The sequence below is a fragment of the Eptatretus burgeri genome, chromosome 14, assembly GCF_056783735.1.
Source record: "Eptatretus burgeri isolate ZD-2024b chromosome 14, Ebu_testis_v1, whole genome shotgun sequence".
Classification (NCBI taxonomy): Eukaryota; Metazoa; Chordata; class Myxini; order Myxiniformes; family Myxinidae; genus Eptatretus; species Eptatretus burgeri.
This window is the reverse complement of record NC_140974.1, coordinates 23,916,203-23,932,982: the sequence shown is the minus strand read 5'-3', so window position 1 is coordinate 23,932,982 and position 16,780 is coordinate 23,916,203. Positions and strand designations below refer to the sequence as shown.

Here is a 16,780-nt window from a genome sequence, read left to right as displayed (position 1 = left end):
CACCGTTTAGGAGATATCAGCCCCCCCAAGTGCTCAATGGCGGCCATTTTGAATTTATGCAAATTAGGGCACTTCCGGTGGTCCTATTTTGTCCTATTTTATATTGGGACATTCAGTGTGACCCCCTGAACAAGATCCAGCAATCAAAAAAAACTATTGCAATTTGTTTCAGGTTATAGTGTAATTCTACTGGACTAATGCATTCGAGGAGTGATTAAAGTCATGCTGGCAGAAAGATGACCCACCTGCTCAACTCGAGGCCGATTTTAAAAACTGACTTCATGTCGTTTCTGCATTTTGATCTCTGATTTTTATTCACCCACAAGAAGGTGGAAATAACTGTGGTCATTAAAGAAGTCTTAGTAGTCGTTAGGATATAAATGTCAAGATGCCTCAAGTACAAGTTAATTTGGGGAAGCTGGATTAAGCAAAGGGCAATTGATCGTCCTGATCATGAGTGTTTAAAATAATGATTCTCCTGTTTCATTCTGAACTACATGAGGATGGAATTATTTTGGGATGTTGTTTTGATGATATGTACCAGGAACAATTTGAATGGTATAGGTTTTACTGCAGTCTAAATAACTTCAAGATTGTCACCCATCTCAGCATACGGGATTCCATGTTTGGCACAGGCGGCAGAAACAATATTGTCTTGCAATGCGGAGGAAAAAGTTTCACTTGGATTAAATAAATTGGTAACTGCATTTCACTCTTATTGTTCTGAACAAGGAAGACACAGCAGAAGTATGACTTGAATGTTGAAAACTGAATTTGAATTAAATATGACTTTCCATGTAAGGAACTTTAATGCAGGAAGAGGCCATGAGAACATCAGAGCCCAAACAATGGTTGCCAACCTATCGTCATGTATTTATATCTATCCATTAGGACCATACTCTGTGCAGAGCATTGGTGCTGCCGAAGCAGTCTCCTGGGCTATTGGGGACAATCCTGGACAAGTCACCACTCCGACACAGGCTACCAGCAAGCTGGCACTCATTTTGCCAACCTCAGAAGGATGACAGGCAGAGTCAACCCCACCTAGTATTAATTCAACAGCAAAGCAGGATTTGAACTCAGGATCCTAGGATCCCAAGCCCACCACTCCAACCATTAAGCTAACACCAGGCATTGTATTTGTATGTGTGTATACTATCCTTTTAAAATGCTGAGCGGCAAGCAAGAAAGCAGCACTGACAAGGACAAATACATTAGTAGACATCAGTATACTTTTCCACAAATTTCAAGGACGTTTATTCATAGATATTGGACAAATCAACACTTGGGATTTGAAGCTGGGATCCAAGCATCATTAGCTATGTGCTCATATGGGAACATAAAAACAGGCAAACCCAATTGTCAGGTCTTTGATGGTACGACTCTGGGTCTCTTCAGCCTGTACGAGCCGAGATGCAAAAGAAAAAGGTCACTGCTGAAATGAATTGCTCCATTAAGGGAGTTGTAGTCAAAGTGCAATTTTGGGAGTGTCACAAAATATATGAATGGGAGAATTGAGATCTTCGATAGATAGCTATAGGGGAGCATTTTTCAGCTGTCCTATTTGCAGGAGTTGTCCATCTGGGATGGGCCAGAATAGGTTGCAGAAAATGATTTATTTCCATCCGCAGTGATTTGCAAAAATGGAGGTTACAGTTTTTTCCTAAACCTTGCACAAGGAAAACATCCGGATGTTGCAATAGCATGCCTGATAATAATATTTTGGCAATTTAATTTGTGTGGGGCAGCTTGGAACATATGGTGGTTGTGGTCGTATGGCAGCTTAGCTGCCGGGGTAGCTTTCATTTTTTGAAGCGTGACTGTGTCGCTGATGGAGTGCCCCTCTACCAGTACACACACTGGAACTGGTACTCATTTCGCCGACCTCGGAAGGATGACAGGCTGAGTCAACCCCCTGGCGTATTAATTCAGCGGCCGACGGGGCTTGAACTCAGGATCCTAGGACACCAAGCTGCCACCCAAACCACTGAGCCAACACCAGGCTATTGGAACATATGATATATATTGTCGTGTCCAGTGGGTCTGCCCCCTACCTGGATGGATGGCCAAATAGTTCTCCCTTGGAGGCTTACAGCCGAGATTCTCAGAGCTTATGGCGCGCGTGGGAAAGAAAGAGCTAGGCGCTTTACCAGAATGGTAGCACAGGACAGGGGTTTTACTCTCGAACCCACAACAGATACATGGACATCAGCAATGTAAATAAATAATGATTTAATAAACAGAAAGATCAACAATTACAATGGAAATGAATCAAGACGTGAGGAAACCTTAATCTAATTTCGAGGCACCTCCACATAGGCCCAAATACAAACAAGGGGACAGAATAAAGCAAAGAAAAATTCCTCCTTTATTTTGGCACTTAAACTTTGGGTCCAGGAGATAATCTCAGGAGCTTGAAGGTCACCAAACTGCTGCATCACTGCGTGGGAGGACATGCCCAAAACGGTGCTGAGCCACTCTCTGGGTGGGGAACATATGTGAGATAATTTGTGAGGAAATTCGTGAGGCCGTATTCAACGCAAGGGCTCACCAACTCACAGCCTCTTTGTCGATCGTCCTCACCAACGTCCTCACCGACGTTGATCTTCTGCTTTGCAGATTGGCACCGGCTCTTTCCCCCGATGGCTCAACACAAGGATTTGACACTGGTGTCACATGCGGGCAAACTCGCCTCAGCATGAACACAAGAATCGTATGGTCTTCTTCATGTGTCGAAGGAAAGCCAGCCAGAATGCCCTTTTCTTTTAACCGCCGATTCTACCTCTCTCACTTCTGTCCCACTTCGAGCTTTCATCTGCAACTGTGTCTCTCTCCTCCTGCAACGACCTGCCTCCCCGTTCTCTTGCCGCGACACACGCTGTTCTCTCCGATCACCTCCCTCCCACTGATCTCCCTTCGACGTCACGCCTATCAATCCTCCACCCCGGAGGCCTGACTTGTTCGCACGAAAACCGGGAAGGCGGGGATTCTCACCTGCTTGGACATGCATCTCGGTTGTAGTTGTTTTATGGACGTGATCCTATTGCTGGCTTGTAAATGCAAAAACAACGTAGAAAAAGGTCACAGGGGAGCAATTACATACTGGGGGAAATTATCCTTAATCCCTATGTCATTAACACTGCACCACTCCCCTGTGTGGTGACAAGTAACACTTAAGCTCACAGTATCCCTACTTAGTTTACATCGAGATGTCTCTTACACGTCCACAGACCAAGCAACTTCATACGATCCTATCTTGCCTGTGAAATTCCTCCATCCACCCCACAAACATAACACAGCACCCTCTCCGGAACCATAGCTCCTGCAAGGTTCAATGCAGGCGCTACCATTCCAGCCTTACCACTTACCGACTCACACCTCATTAGCTTAAGAAATACATTACAAGGAGTTGTGGGAAGTGAGCCATAGTTAACTTACCTAGTCTCCTTAACATTCTCCATCCCTTAAACACAACAATTACATTTTTGCAAAACTCTTGGTTCCTCGCTTCTAACTCCTGGGGTAGGTAGAAAATGTCAGAAAGCACACAAAAAATATATCATAGCAGACAAAACCGTAACCAAACTTTCTAATGTTTGTATAACCCCCCTTCTAAAGACTGCGTTTCCCGGTGGATGCTACAATACCCAGCTTTACCTGGAGAGCCATCCCGATTTACCAAATCCAAATTTCTGCGAGCCCTATCTCTCCGATACAGGTTATTGACATGGATTAAGTAAACCTTCCCCCACACGCTCACACACATAAACCTAACATCAATCATTCATTCCAACCCTGCAAGACCATGGCTTAAATGTTATTACACACATGTGTGATCTTCAACTCGGCAACAGGGAGGTACCGTACAACAAAAATGGTGGGGACACTTCTGGTTGTGGTGCCTGCAATCCAAAAACAAGTTGCCTGAGTTACGACTTCTTTGCCCCCCCCCCACCACACTTCAACTCTTCGCTCCCTGACAGCCAAACAGCTCGTTTTCTGTATGCCCTGCCGGGGAGGCTCCCCACACCATCCAAGTTCTCTCGGCCTCATATGGGTCACCAGGGGTCTCTTTTCCACTGGTCACCCAATCAATTGTGCCTTCCGATGGGTCCCCATTTCCAGACACCACCGGCTGCCAGAGACAAATTAGCTCAGGGGGAGCTGTAGTCACCACTCTTCCAGAGCTTGATCTATTCTTGCAGACCCACTATCTTCCCCACCCACACAATCCAACATCTCATTTCCTCCCCTGTTGCCATTCAATTCTCAAACATTGCAATGCGAAAAGGTGATCATGTTCCGACACTGCCATGGCCTGCTTACATGTTATCATCTACATTCACTCTCCAAACACAATTAAATTATTTACACATAACAGATGACAACATCACAAGACAAATCTGGTTTCTAAAACCAATCCCTTTACCGACCATCGAGTTACTCTCACCAGCTCCCATCCTGCCAGCACAGTGATTACCCATGTCACAAGTTCTTGCAAAACTGAACCCTTTGGACAGTAAACATCAAGGCACTTTACTCTCAGTTTAAGTCATCACAGGTTGGTCGGGTGTAAGAGTGTCAGCCACCCCTCTCGTTTTATTCGAACCCTTCCAATCCACCCCTGTGCATTCATTGCTTTCAATCTTCCTGGATTCCACACCAGCTTTTTCTTCTGAAATTTGCTTATTATTCCAAAATCTTGTATCACATCACAGCTAATGTTTGGGTGCACTTTTAGACTTCAAGCACACCCTCGATGAAGAGATGTCAAAGAACCACGCAAGTCACAGGAACTGTGTCTATAAACATTCCTGCGAGAGGCAGCAGGATCTATGCCTGCACCCCCCTCCAGGATCTGGTTGATCCAAATTTTTCTCATCCACTCGCAGAAGCCTACATCCTCCTCCCGGATATGGTAGATCCAGATTTCTCTCATCCACCCTCGATCGATGCTATTATCCTCCTCCAGTATCTCGTTGGTCCAAAGTTCTGACATTCATCCCCAGAAGCCTGTATCCCCCTCCAGGATCTGGTAAATCGAGAGCGGACCCAGCCAAACTGCATCTCCTGGGCACGCCAGGCCGAGGGCAGAACAAGGCCATGACCGACTGACCACAACCAGCATGAGGATAATTCCCACGTATGCATGGACGCCGGCAACCGCACTCCACCATCCACGATAGACAAAAGCCAGACAAAAAGCCACTATGGTTAATGCAAAAGCCATTACCTGACCCTGGGCTGTTATGCTCGTCTGCTCGGCAGCCTGCGATGAGAGTAGGAGTGAGTTGAGATGTGTTTTTGCCTCGTGCAGCTCCTTATGCTTCTCTTTCATCTCCCCATTCCACTGTTTACTTGCCCACACTTTCTTCTCAGTTTTAGTGAGTCCTTGCTGTGCTTGTTTGGCTTGCTGCCGGTGCAGCCCATCCAATTCAGCTTGCAAGGCTCAGGCGTCAGCCTGCACATGCTCCCGACAGCTGTGATCGCTGTCCAACTCAGCTTCGAGCTCACGCACTCTCCCGAAAACTTTTCATCACCTTCTGGGTTTCGCTCTTGAAGGACTGCAGTTTAATATGCAATGCCCTGTTCTCCTGGCGTAAGCTCTCTATACACAGATATTTTTCATCAGGTCCTTCTGTAATACTAGGTTCTGGAATCAGCAAAGGCTGTGATTATAATTCCGGTTCTGACTCTTCCTCACCTGGAATCACCATTACTGGACTTACTTGCTCAGCCAGCGCAGATGCCCTCGTGTCCAGTCCCTGCTCCCCATCACACCACAGTTGTACCTCTGTGGGACAGGAGACTCAGAGACTCGGATCTGGTATGACCTGGGTGTGAGGTGACAGACAACACTGAGGTGCAAAGGGTTGAGCTCACTGTCCATATAGGCAAACAGCACCACTGTCAGCTGAAAAACAGCACCAATGCCACTTTCTCCCACAGCGCCAAGCTCCCTGTCCATCACTGCCAAGCGAGATGGAAGAACCGACCACACAATGTGGAAGCCAACTTTCTTTATGTTCAACATGATGTATATAGCCACAAGCCAACCACAACGGTCATGACGGTGGTTCCGAAAGTGACCAAATTCCTTTAATCGAGTAACTTGAAGTAAGGAATCCTGCAGAACGTTGGGGGCATCCACCGGTCAAAAGCTTGTGGAGCAAATTGCAGAATTTCCGGCTGAGAACAGAGTTGCTGGTAAAGGAGAAAGTACCTGTGACATTCCAGAAGGTGTTGGAACCTTGTTCTCGGTGGATGCCCAAGACGCAAATGTGGACCTGTTTCTCTTCAAAGCCTGCACTTCACTCACTCTGGCCTAATTCAAAATGAGCCTTCCGCTCACTCAACAGGAAGTCACAGTCGCTGCAACTCTTCTCCTCTACATGTCCCTCAAGTGGTTCAAACATTGGTTCTGCCAAATCTGCTTGACCCTGCTCAGTAACATCCCCAATGTCAAAGTGCAGCAAGTCCAACCCAACTTCGTACGAGTCTGTCAGTCTAAGCATGGTCTCAACAGAACCATCCATGTCTCCTTTGAGACTAACAGAACCTTTTGGCAATATCTCCTCGTCTCACTTTACGGTATTGTCCCAAGTATTCAGCCGCTCCTGCAACATTCCATCCATCCTTTCCCCAGTCAATTTTAGCTCCCATCAGCATTTATGAACCAACAGCCTCTCTTGTTCCGTTCCACGCATTTCCAACTTTTGCACTAAACCGCCACCCTGGCACTGACAAGATTCCCATTCCTTTACCTGCTGTAGCATTATGGCGTCCACACAGGTGAAATAGCCCGACAGGTCCTCATTCACTTTGTCAATTATTATATTTATTGACCCAATTTCTTATAGCAACTTTTCTCCCATTTCATTCCTTTGTTCATCAATTTAATCTTCCAATCATTCATTCGTTTTCCACACTCTATCAATTTGTGCCCACAGTTCCTGTGTTATTCCCTTCTTTATTCCATTCATTTGATCAGTGATGCCTTTTATTTCCCCTTCAATTATTCCTTCCAATTGACCATTCATTTCCCTTGTGTTACCCTCCATTTCACTCATTTGTTTATTCATTTTGTTTTCCATTCCATTAATTTGTTTTTCAATTTTGTTTTCTATTCCATTGATTTGTTCACTCTGGGATTATGGGTTTCCTGGGTAAAAACTAAGATCCAGGCTTTCAATGACATCTTGGATGCCGCTGTCCTGTCTGTGCCTGTTTGTGGTGAGGATGTTGAGGTCCTGGAGAGATTCACTTACCTTGGCGGTGATATTCATGTCTCTGGCTGTGAGCCAGAGGTCAATAGACGTCTGGGTCGGGCCTGGGGAGTCATGGATTCACTGGATAATGGGGTGTGGCGCTGCCGGTACCTATGCGGGAGGACGAAAGTCTGAGTCTTCAGGTCCTTGGTGCTTCCAGTCTTGCTCTATGGATGCGAGACTTGGACTCTGACCAAGAATTTGGGACGGAGACTTTATCCATTTGGTACCAGGTCTCTTCGGAGAATCCTTGGCGATTGCTGGTCGGACTTTGTGTCCAACAAGCGGTTGCTGAGAGAGACTCGGATGAGATTTGTTACCTGCATAGTCCGTGAGTGTCAGCTGCGGCTGTATGGACATGTGGCTCATTTTCCTGATGCTGATCCTGCTCACCAGATTCTCTCAGAGAGGGAGTCTCCTGAGTGGAGGAGGGCAATGGGCTGACCAAGTTCCTCGTGGTTGCAGCAGATTGATCGGCATCTCAAGGAGATGGGGATGGGCCAGGCATCTGCCTGGGGGATGGCCAGACAGAGGCCCCTGGAGTACCGGTGGAAAGTGGATGCAGCGACGCGCTGCTCTGGAGCATGCTCCCATACCTGACCTGACCTGTTCACTCATTTTTTATCCCTTCGAATTAACCTCTCACACAAGGCCTGGATGGTCATCACACCTGCTCCCTGCATAACATTTTCTATCACTGTTGGGGAAGGGGTACTGACCCTTGGAATGGGAGAGGACCCTACCCTATCATCATCACTCAACTCCCCTGTGGTTTGCTTCCTTCATGATCACTATCTAATATGATCATTGCCATCTCATGCCCATCCACCATTTCCCACGTGCATTCAATCTGAGAAAAAAATTATCTGAAATTTCCAAGCGTTCTTTTCTCCCGACACCAAATATCTACACAATTTGTACCTCGATTACAACAACCCCCTCACCCTTGATGGTCGAGAGGCAATCGTTTAACAATTTAGATTCCAAGTTTTTTTGTTCTGATCAACAATTTCACGTCCTCTGTGTGAAACGTTGATCAGGGTTTGAATCCCACTCCTGATACCAGTTGTTGTGCCCGGTGGGTCTGCCCCTACCTGGACAGATGGCCAAACAGTTCTCCCTTGGGAAGATCTTATATTGAGGTTGTATATAGTGATTTGTTGTCAACAACACAAATTTAATTATCATAGTTTTACAGGTGCGCCTGTTATTAAACAGATTGCTTTACACAGGTTTATTATAAAGTATCACTTCCGTGTTCAGGTCTCGAGTGAGTATGTTCTTATACACTGCTTGGAATTTTCCCGGGAGCGATCAAGTAATACATTTTGTGAAGATCAGATGTTGAGGTTGCAGTGAGTTGTTGTATTTAAAAATATATAATTTATAAAAAGAAGGGAAAGCAGTCCAAGCACATTTTGCAATGACCAAGATTAGAAAGCCATCTGAAACCATAAAGCCAGCATTCCCTAATTATGTCATGCAGGTAATATTTAAATTCATATTTCATTGAATTTCCCAGGCATCACTGGGTCCTTCAGCTATTATATATGTAATATATATATATATATATATATATATATATATATATATATATTAAAAAAAAAAAAAATATATATATATATATATATATATTAAAAAAAAAAAAAAATATATATATATATATATATATATATATATATATATATATTAAAAAAAAAAATATATATATATATATATATATATATATATTTGTATTCTAGCTGTTAAAACAAGCCCCACAATCACTCTTCTAAATTTGTGTTGGAATATTATTATTGTTTGTTTGACAATCATTGTGTTAAGCTTGTCAGCACCTTTTCATTTCTCCTCTAGGCCTACGCATCCGGCTGTTCAACTTTGCCCTCAAGGTGTTAACGTGTGTGCTGTACATCTGTCGAGTACTGCTCGAGGAGCCACACCTGGAGGAGTCATACCTGGGGACAGACTGGTGAGCCAGCCCAATGCATTATTGATGGGCTCTCACACTCTCCAAGTGTGCCTTCCTGCAATTTGGCATCAATGTAATGGATGGTTGTCATGGGCTGGTCACGTTTGATTGATCAAGAGTCGTTTGGAGGTTTGAGGAAAGTGTAAAAGTAAATGCAATGGAAAGGAAAGACAGGAAGTGAAGTGGTTAGGAGAAGAAATGAGAATGTGTGTGTGTGTGTGTGTGTGTGTGTGTGTGTGTGTGTGTGTGTGTGTGTGTGTGTGTGTGTGTGTGTGTGTGTGTGTGTGTGTGTGTGTGTGTGTGTGTGTGTGTGTGTGTGTGTGTGTGTGTGTGAGAGAGAGAGTGTGAGATCCTTGTCATCCTTCTGAGGTCGGCGAAATGAGTGCCAGTGTACTGCTATGGGGGTACAGCATTAGCGGCAGTCACGCCCTACACAAAGTGATCACTACCATACGCAAGAAGTAGAAGAAGAAGTGTATGTTTGTGTTTTGTTTGCGTGTGGGTGTTTGTGTTTTTTTTTTAATATTTATGATGTAAATATATGTGAATATATATATATATATATATATATATATATATATATATATATATATATATATATATATATATATATATATATATTTATATATATATATATATATATATATATATATATATATACATATATATATATATATATTTATATATATTTATATATATATATATGCATATATATGTATATATATATATATATATATATATATATATATATATATATATATATATATATATATATATATATATATATATATATATATATATATATATATATATATATATATATATATATATATATATATATATATATATATATATATATATATATATATATATATATATATGTATGTATATATATATATATATATATTTATATATATACTTATGATTACATATATATATATATATATATATATATATATATATATATATATATATATATATATATATATATTTATCCTCATCACACCCCAAAAATTTTGACTTAACCACTGAGTTTGCATTTGCCGGAATAATCGTTTGGGTAGCAGACGGGCGTTTGTTCTTTGTGGATAATGCGGTTTCACCATGTGAGACATATTCTGCGGCGATGCTCATCATTACAGTCAGGAGGTGCATTTGATGTTCAATCGACAAATGTGGTCATTATTGGTTAGATATTTATCGGTATGCTATCCTGATGAGGGCAAATAAGCCCAAAATCTGGGTAGTTGTCTCTGTTTGATGTTTAACTGATGTTGCCCATGTAATCTTTGTCTGTTTGACAGAGTTGCCAGGCTGAGGCCTCCGGATTGGAAGTGACGCTTTGGTGTTGGACTTTAAGTCCATTGTAGATCGGGGGAGTGCTCGTCACACTCCACATATTTTGATATATGAGTATATGGATGTATATACAGTCATGCGCCACTTAACGACGGGGTTATGTTCTGAGAAACGCGTCGTAAAGCGACGTCGTCGTTGTGCGAACATCATTTTTTTTTCGTTTTCATTTTCGAACATCGTACTTATACAAACCTAGACACCTCGGCTATATGGTGTAGCCTATTGCTCCTCAGATACAAACCTGTACAGCATGTTACTGTGCTGAATACTGTCGGCAATTGTAACACACATCCAAGAGAGATGGAAGACACGTTAGATTTACCTTTGTGCTGTTCATGACGGCCATCGGTGTTGTTAGCAGCAGCTTACAATCTCCTCTCGCATCGATTATAGAAAGGTGAATAATTAGCGTTTGGATTTTATAAATACGTAATCATTGCATCGATGTTATAATTTACAAATGAAGAAATGTGCATCTGTCAATTGTGATATATATTTTCGGAACAGTGCGATTGTTTCAACAACATAAAAAGCTTCACCAAAAATAAATTTGTTTTTAATGTCGACTAAGAACAATGATTTATTCGCGGAATTCTTCAATTCAAAGGTAATTTACTTGCTAGAAGGTAAACGCGGAAACATTGGTTCAGTTTGAAAGCCGATTTCCTTGAATCCCGATTGAGCACGACCTTGTTTTTTTTTCCGATGACATTTTATGGACCTCAACGATCGCATTATAACAGGGCTACACTGTCGTTTATTATCATTATGAGGTATTATGTACAGTGTACATAATTGTATGTGATATTTTTATACGAGGCTACATCACTCGGCGATAGGAATTTATCAGTTACATTTTTTTTCATTTTTTTTTTCAGAGCTGTCAGACCCGTCGTATATGCGATCCGTCGTTGCCCGGAACGTCGTTAAGCGGCGCATGACTATATATATATATATATATATATATATATATATATATATATATATATATATATATATATATATATATATATATATATATATATATATATACACTGATGAGCCAAAACATGATGACCACCTGCCTCATATGCCGTTGGTCCTCCGTGTGCCGCCAAAACAGCACCAATCCGCTGAGGCATGGACTCTGCAAGACCCCGAAAGTTGCCCTGTGGTATTTGGTACCATAACGTTAGCAGCAGATCCTTCAAGTCCTGTAAGTTGTGAGGTGGAGCCACCATGGATCGGACTTGTCGGTCCAGCACATCCCACAGATGCTCAATCGGATTGAGATCTGGAGAATTTGGAGGCCAGGGCAACACCGTGAACACTTCATCGTGTTCCTCATACCATTCCCGAACAATGTGTGCAGCATGGCAGGGCGCATTATCCTGCTGAAAGAGGTCACTGCCATCAGGGAATACAATTGCCATGAAGTGGTGTACCTGGTCTGCAACGATGTTTAGGTAGGTGATACGTGTCAAATTGACGTCCACATGAATGGCCGGACCCAGAGTTTCCCAGTAGAACATTGCCCAGAGCATCACACTCCCTCCACTGGCTTGACATCTTCCCACAGTGCATCCTGGTGCCATCACTTCCCCAGGTAACCGGTGCACACGTACACAGCTATCCACGTGATCTAAAAGAAAACGGGACTCATCGGACCAGGCGACCTTATTCCACTGCTCCAAGGACCACTTCCGATGCTTGCGTGCCAATTGTAGGCGCTTTTGACGGTGGACAGGGGTCATCATGGGTACTCTGACAGGTCTGTGGCTAAGCAGCCTCATACGCAGCAGGGTACGATGCACTGTGGATTGTGACACCATCCTCCCGTGACCACCATTAAAATTTTCTGTGACTTGTGCCACAGTAGACCTGTCAGTTTGGACCAGACGGGAAAGCCTTCGTTGCCTTCGTGCATCGATGAGCCTTTGGCGCCCAACACCCTGTCACCGGTTTGTGGTTTGTCACTCCTCGGACCACTGTTGGTAGGTACTCACCACTGCTGACCGGGAGCACCCCACAAGCCTTGCCATTTCAGAGATGCTCTGACCCAGTCGTCTGGCCATAACAATTTGGCCCTTGTCAAAGTCGCTCAGGTCTTTACTCCTGTCCATTTCTCCTGCATCCAACACATCAACTTCAAGAACTGACTGTTCACTTGCTGCCTCATATATCCCACCCCTTGACAGGTGCCATTGTAACAAGATAAATCAATGTTATTCACTTCACCTGTCAGTGGTCATAATGTTTTGGCTCATCAGTGTATATATAGCCACATATTTTGATATGTGAATATATGGACATATGGATGTAATATATTTATATATATATATATATATATATATATATATATATATATATATATATATATATATATATATATATATATATATATATATACGTATATGTATATTGTTGCTGACCCAGGGTTTGGGGCGAAGACCACGAGGCTTGAACTACCTCGGGTTCATGACAGACTTTCTGGAATGGCAGGACATCGCACATGAATAACTTCGTGACATGGTGTGTCGCTAATCGACCGTGAATGCCAATAACTCAACCACATGACTTCGGGTCCTCTTCTAATACCGTTTACCTGAAAGTCACGTGATCTAATTACCGGGGGACACGCCCTCGGTACGCATTTGCTCAAACCAGATCACCTTACCATATCAAATGCAGCCGAGCGGAACTGCCAAGCATGTACCGGCTAATAAACAGATCGTTGGGGAATATCGTCTTGGCTAAGCGAGGGTGTGGGCCATGCTGGACCAATGGAAGAAAATACGAGAACAAGCTGGGAACATTTCTACACAAAGCATTTATTTCCAATCAAGCGAGGAACAATATGTGGCACATTGAATGGGGTTTATTTTTATTTACAGCAGGTGATAGCAAGGAATTTGTGAGGTGTGGCAAAAAAATCAACCAATCTTACAAAAGAGACAGAGCAGAGTTATCCTGTTATATCTTCTACAATCTTAATTTATGCTAGGACAGGCACTAACACACACACACACACACACACACACACACACACACACACACACACACACACACACACACACACACACACACACACACACACACACACACACACACACACACACACACACACACACACACACACACACACACACACATACATACACACATACACACATACACACATACACACATACACATACACACATACACACATACACACATACACATACACACATACACACATACACACATACACATACACACATACACACATACACACATACACATACACATACACACATACACATACACATACACATACACATACACATACACATACACATACACATACACATACACACACGGACAATTAGGTAGGCCAGAGACAAAGAAAGCAGGTGAGGGTAAATAATCTCTCAATACCTGGTGCAGTTGGCAAACCAAAGCAACCGAGAATGCTTAGGGAGAGGTAGATGGGAGGAATACTGGTTGTGTCGAAGGTGTGGAAGTGGGAGGTGTGGTGTTGTGCAATGTGGGGTGTGCGTTGTCGTGCCAGAGGAAAAATAGATATAAAGGCAGTAATGATATTCTTTGTGTCTCCAAAGAAGACAGGATAGAGGGGTGGATGGAGAGAGGGGAGAATAGATGCATGAGGAGAAAGATCCCTGACATAGCCGTGTAACGGCCTGGATGTGTTGCTTGTACCTCCATGGGGTGCTCCGCCTAAGCATTCCCACCTAGTGATATGGCACGTTAACTCCTTCTTCATTATTATCCTACTCGTGGCAACGTGCGCTCCGCACTGGTCCGTCTGGCTCTGCGGGGGTGGCGGGACAACGACAGCGCAGCAGGGAGTCTCAAAGGATGGCAGTCGCCCCGGATCTGGCTCTCGAGGAAGAAGCGCGTTCTGGCCATCACACACCAATAGTGTTCAGAAGAAGAGCGAGACAGGGAGCGAAGTGAGACAGGAAGTGAAGTGAGCCTCTAACAGCTCTGTGCTACCCCTTTTATAAGCCCCAGGCGAAGGGTGGGGTGATGACCGGAAAGCGACATGCTGTGGCCCAAATCCTGCTCCTCTATTGGGCCAGGGTTTGGGGCGAAGACCATGAGGCTTGAACTACCTCGGGTTCATGACAGACTTTCTGGAATGGCAGGCCATCGCACATGAATAACTTCGTGACACGGCGTGTTGCTAATCGACCGTGAATGCCAATAACTTGACCACATGACTTCGGGTCCTCTTTCTAATACCGTTTACCTGAAAGTCACGTGATCTAATTACCGGGGGACACGCCCTCCATACGCATTTGCTCAAACCAGATCACCTTACCATATCAGATGCAGCTGAGCAGAACTTCCAAGCATGTACGGGCTAAGAAACAGATTGTTGGGGAATATCGTCTTGGCTAAGCGAGGGTGTGGGCCATGCTGGACCAATGGAAGAAAATACGAGAACAAGCTGGGAACATTTCTACACAAAGCATTTATTTCCAATCAAGCGAGGAACAGTATGTGGCACATTGAATGGGGTTTATTTTTATATACAGCAGGTGATAGCAAGGAATTTGTGAGTTGTGGCAAAAAAATCAACCAATCTTACAAAAGAGCCACAGAGCAGAGTTATCATGTCATATCTAGCCATGCCCTGCCAGGTTCCGGGACCGGAAAATGTCTCAGTTGACTACTAGCTTCAGCATGGATCGGAGTTTCTGACTTAACATAGGGCACGCTCCCCGAGTCGGTGCCCCGACGCTGAACGTGCTCCAAGTGCAGTCTGAATATCGAAGAGCAGCAGACTTTCTCCACCACCCACGGGCTCCTTCACGGGCCAAAATGCACACCCGGGACCCGAACCAAACTCCCGGATTGCTTTTCTCGTGACCCCTCCTCATTGCCCCCAGTCTTGCTGTGGTCTGATGAGTGGATGAGGACTGTATCAGTTGCGGATGCTCACCCGAGACGTCTCCGGTGAGATGTGGTCGAGCTCTTAACGTCAGTTGTGTGGTTGAGCATCGTGCGGCGCCGAGGACAGTCTGACACCACGCGGTGCTCTTCAAATTAGAATGGCGAATTGTAGCGATGCAGTGGTATGAGGGGGTGTGGGAATATTTTTTCCCACGTGTGGGAGGAGTTTGTGGTCAAAGTGGTGAGATTTGGTGAGTGAGGTGCGAAGTAAGGTGAGGTGTCAGTTGGGAATTGGCGCACAGATTTGAATGAAATAATGGCACGCGATTCGCGTGCACTGGTTGTGTAGTGTGCAGCGGAGATGTTGTGGATCCGAGCCACAGGCGGCATCGTAGTGCAATCCAATCCAAAGTGCAATATACTGTAACTACCGAAACAGTTTCATAGTAGAGCAATGGTTCTGCCAAAACAGTTTCTTGGCCAACATTGTACTGCATAGTTTGCCATTGCCTTCCCAGCTGTAGGTATGGCAGGAATTTGGCCAGGGTGCTGGTGATACCTTGCCTTCTTTTAAGACCCTGTCACACCTTGACGATTTAGCCAGCGTATGCCGACGTATGAAAAATTTGGCTAAAACGCTGGCACACGTCGAATACGTTATGGGTAAGTTTGTATACGTTAAGAGCACGCTTGCATACGTCGTAGTACGCTGGCATACGTCGTAGTATGCCGAGCTGTTAGACAAATTTTCCATGCTTGAAATTTTTTTTTCGACTATGTTAGAGTCGTTAGACTATGTTATGTTAGACTATGTTAGACATATGTTAGACTATGTTAGACTATGTTCGACTATGTTAACCATGTTAGACAAATTTTTCGACTCACAGCGTATGACTCACACGTTCCGCATAATGCTGGCCATAAGTTGTAGGCATATTACGAGATCGTTGACACACGTCGACACACGTTACTTGTAAGTTACTCATAAGTCGAAACACGTCGAGGTAATGGTTAGCGTCAGTGTTCCAGACTGTGGTTTTTTTTTTTGTCATACCGACGAAAAAACCCCCCCCCCAAAAAACAAAACTTACCCATAACGTATTCGACGTGTGCCAGCTTGGTTCGGCAAATTTTTCATACATCGGCATACGCTGGCGAAAACGTCAAGGTGTGACAGCGGCTTCACACTTCGATGTTAAATAAGAACAGAGTTAAATTTGTTCGACCACTTTATTAGCATGGAACGACAATAATCAAACAAGTATTGAACAGGTTGAAACGCCCACAACATCCCTGGCTCCGG

At 43.8% G+C, this 16,780-nt stretch overlaps 1 protein-coding gene across 5 annotated transcripts in view; it reads left to right on the top strand.

The window, feature by feature from the left end:
• Positions 1 to 16,780, top strand: part of LOC147012792 (potassium channel subfamily T member 2-like) — a 316,478-nt gene that overhangs the window by 153,923 nt on the left and 145,775 nt on the right. For all 5 annotated transcript variants that reach the window (XM_085853982.1, XM_085853980.1, XM_085853985.1 and 2 more), the window contains one exon: positions 9,123 to 9,237. In XM_085853982.1, the coding sequence (XP_085710108.1) occupies positions 9,123 to 9,237 (115 nt within the window). The remainder of the gene's footprint in view (positions 1 to 9,122; positions 9,238 to 16,780) is intronic.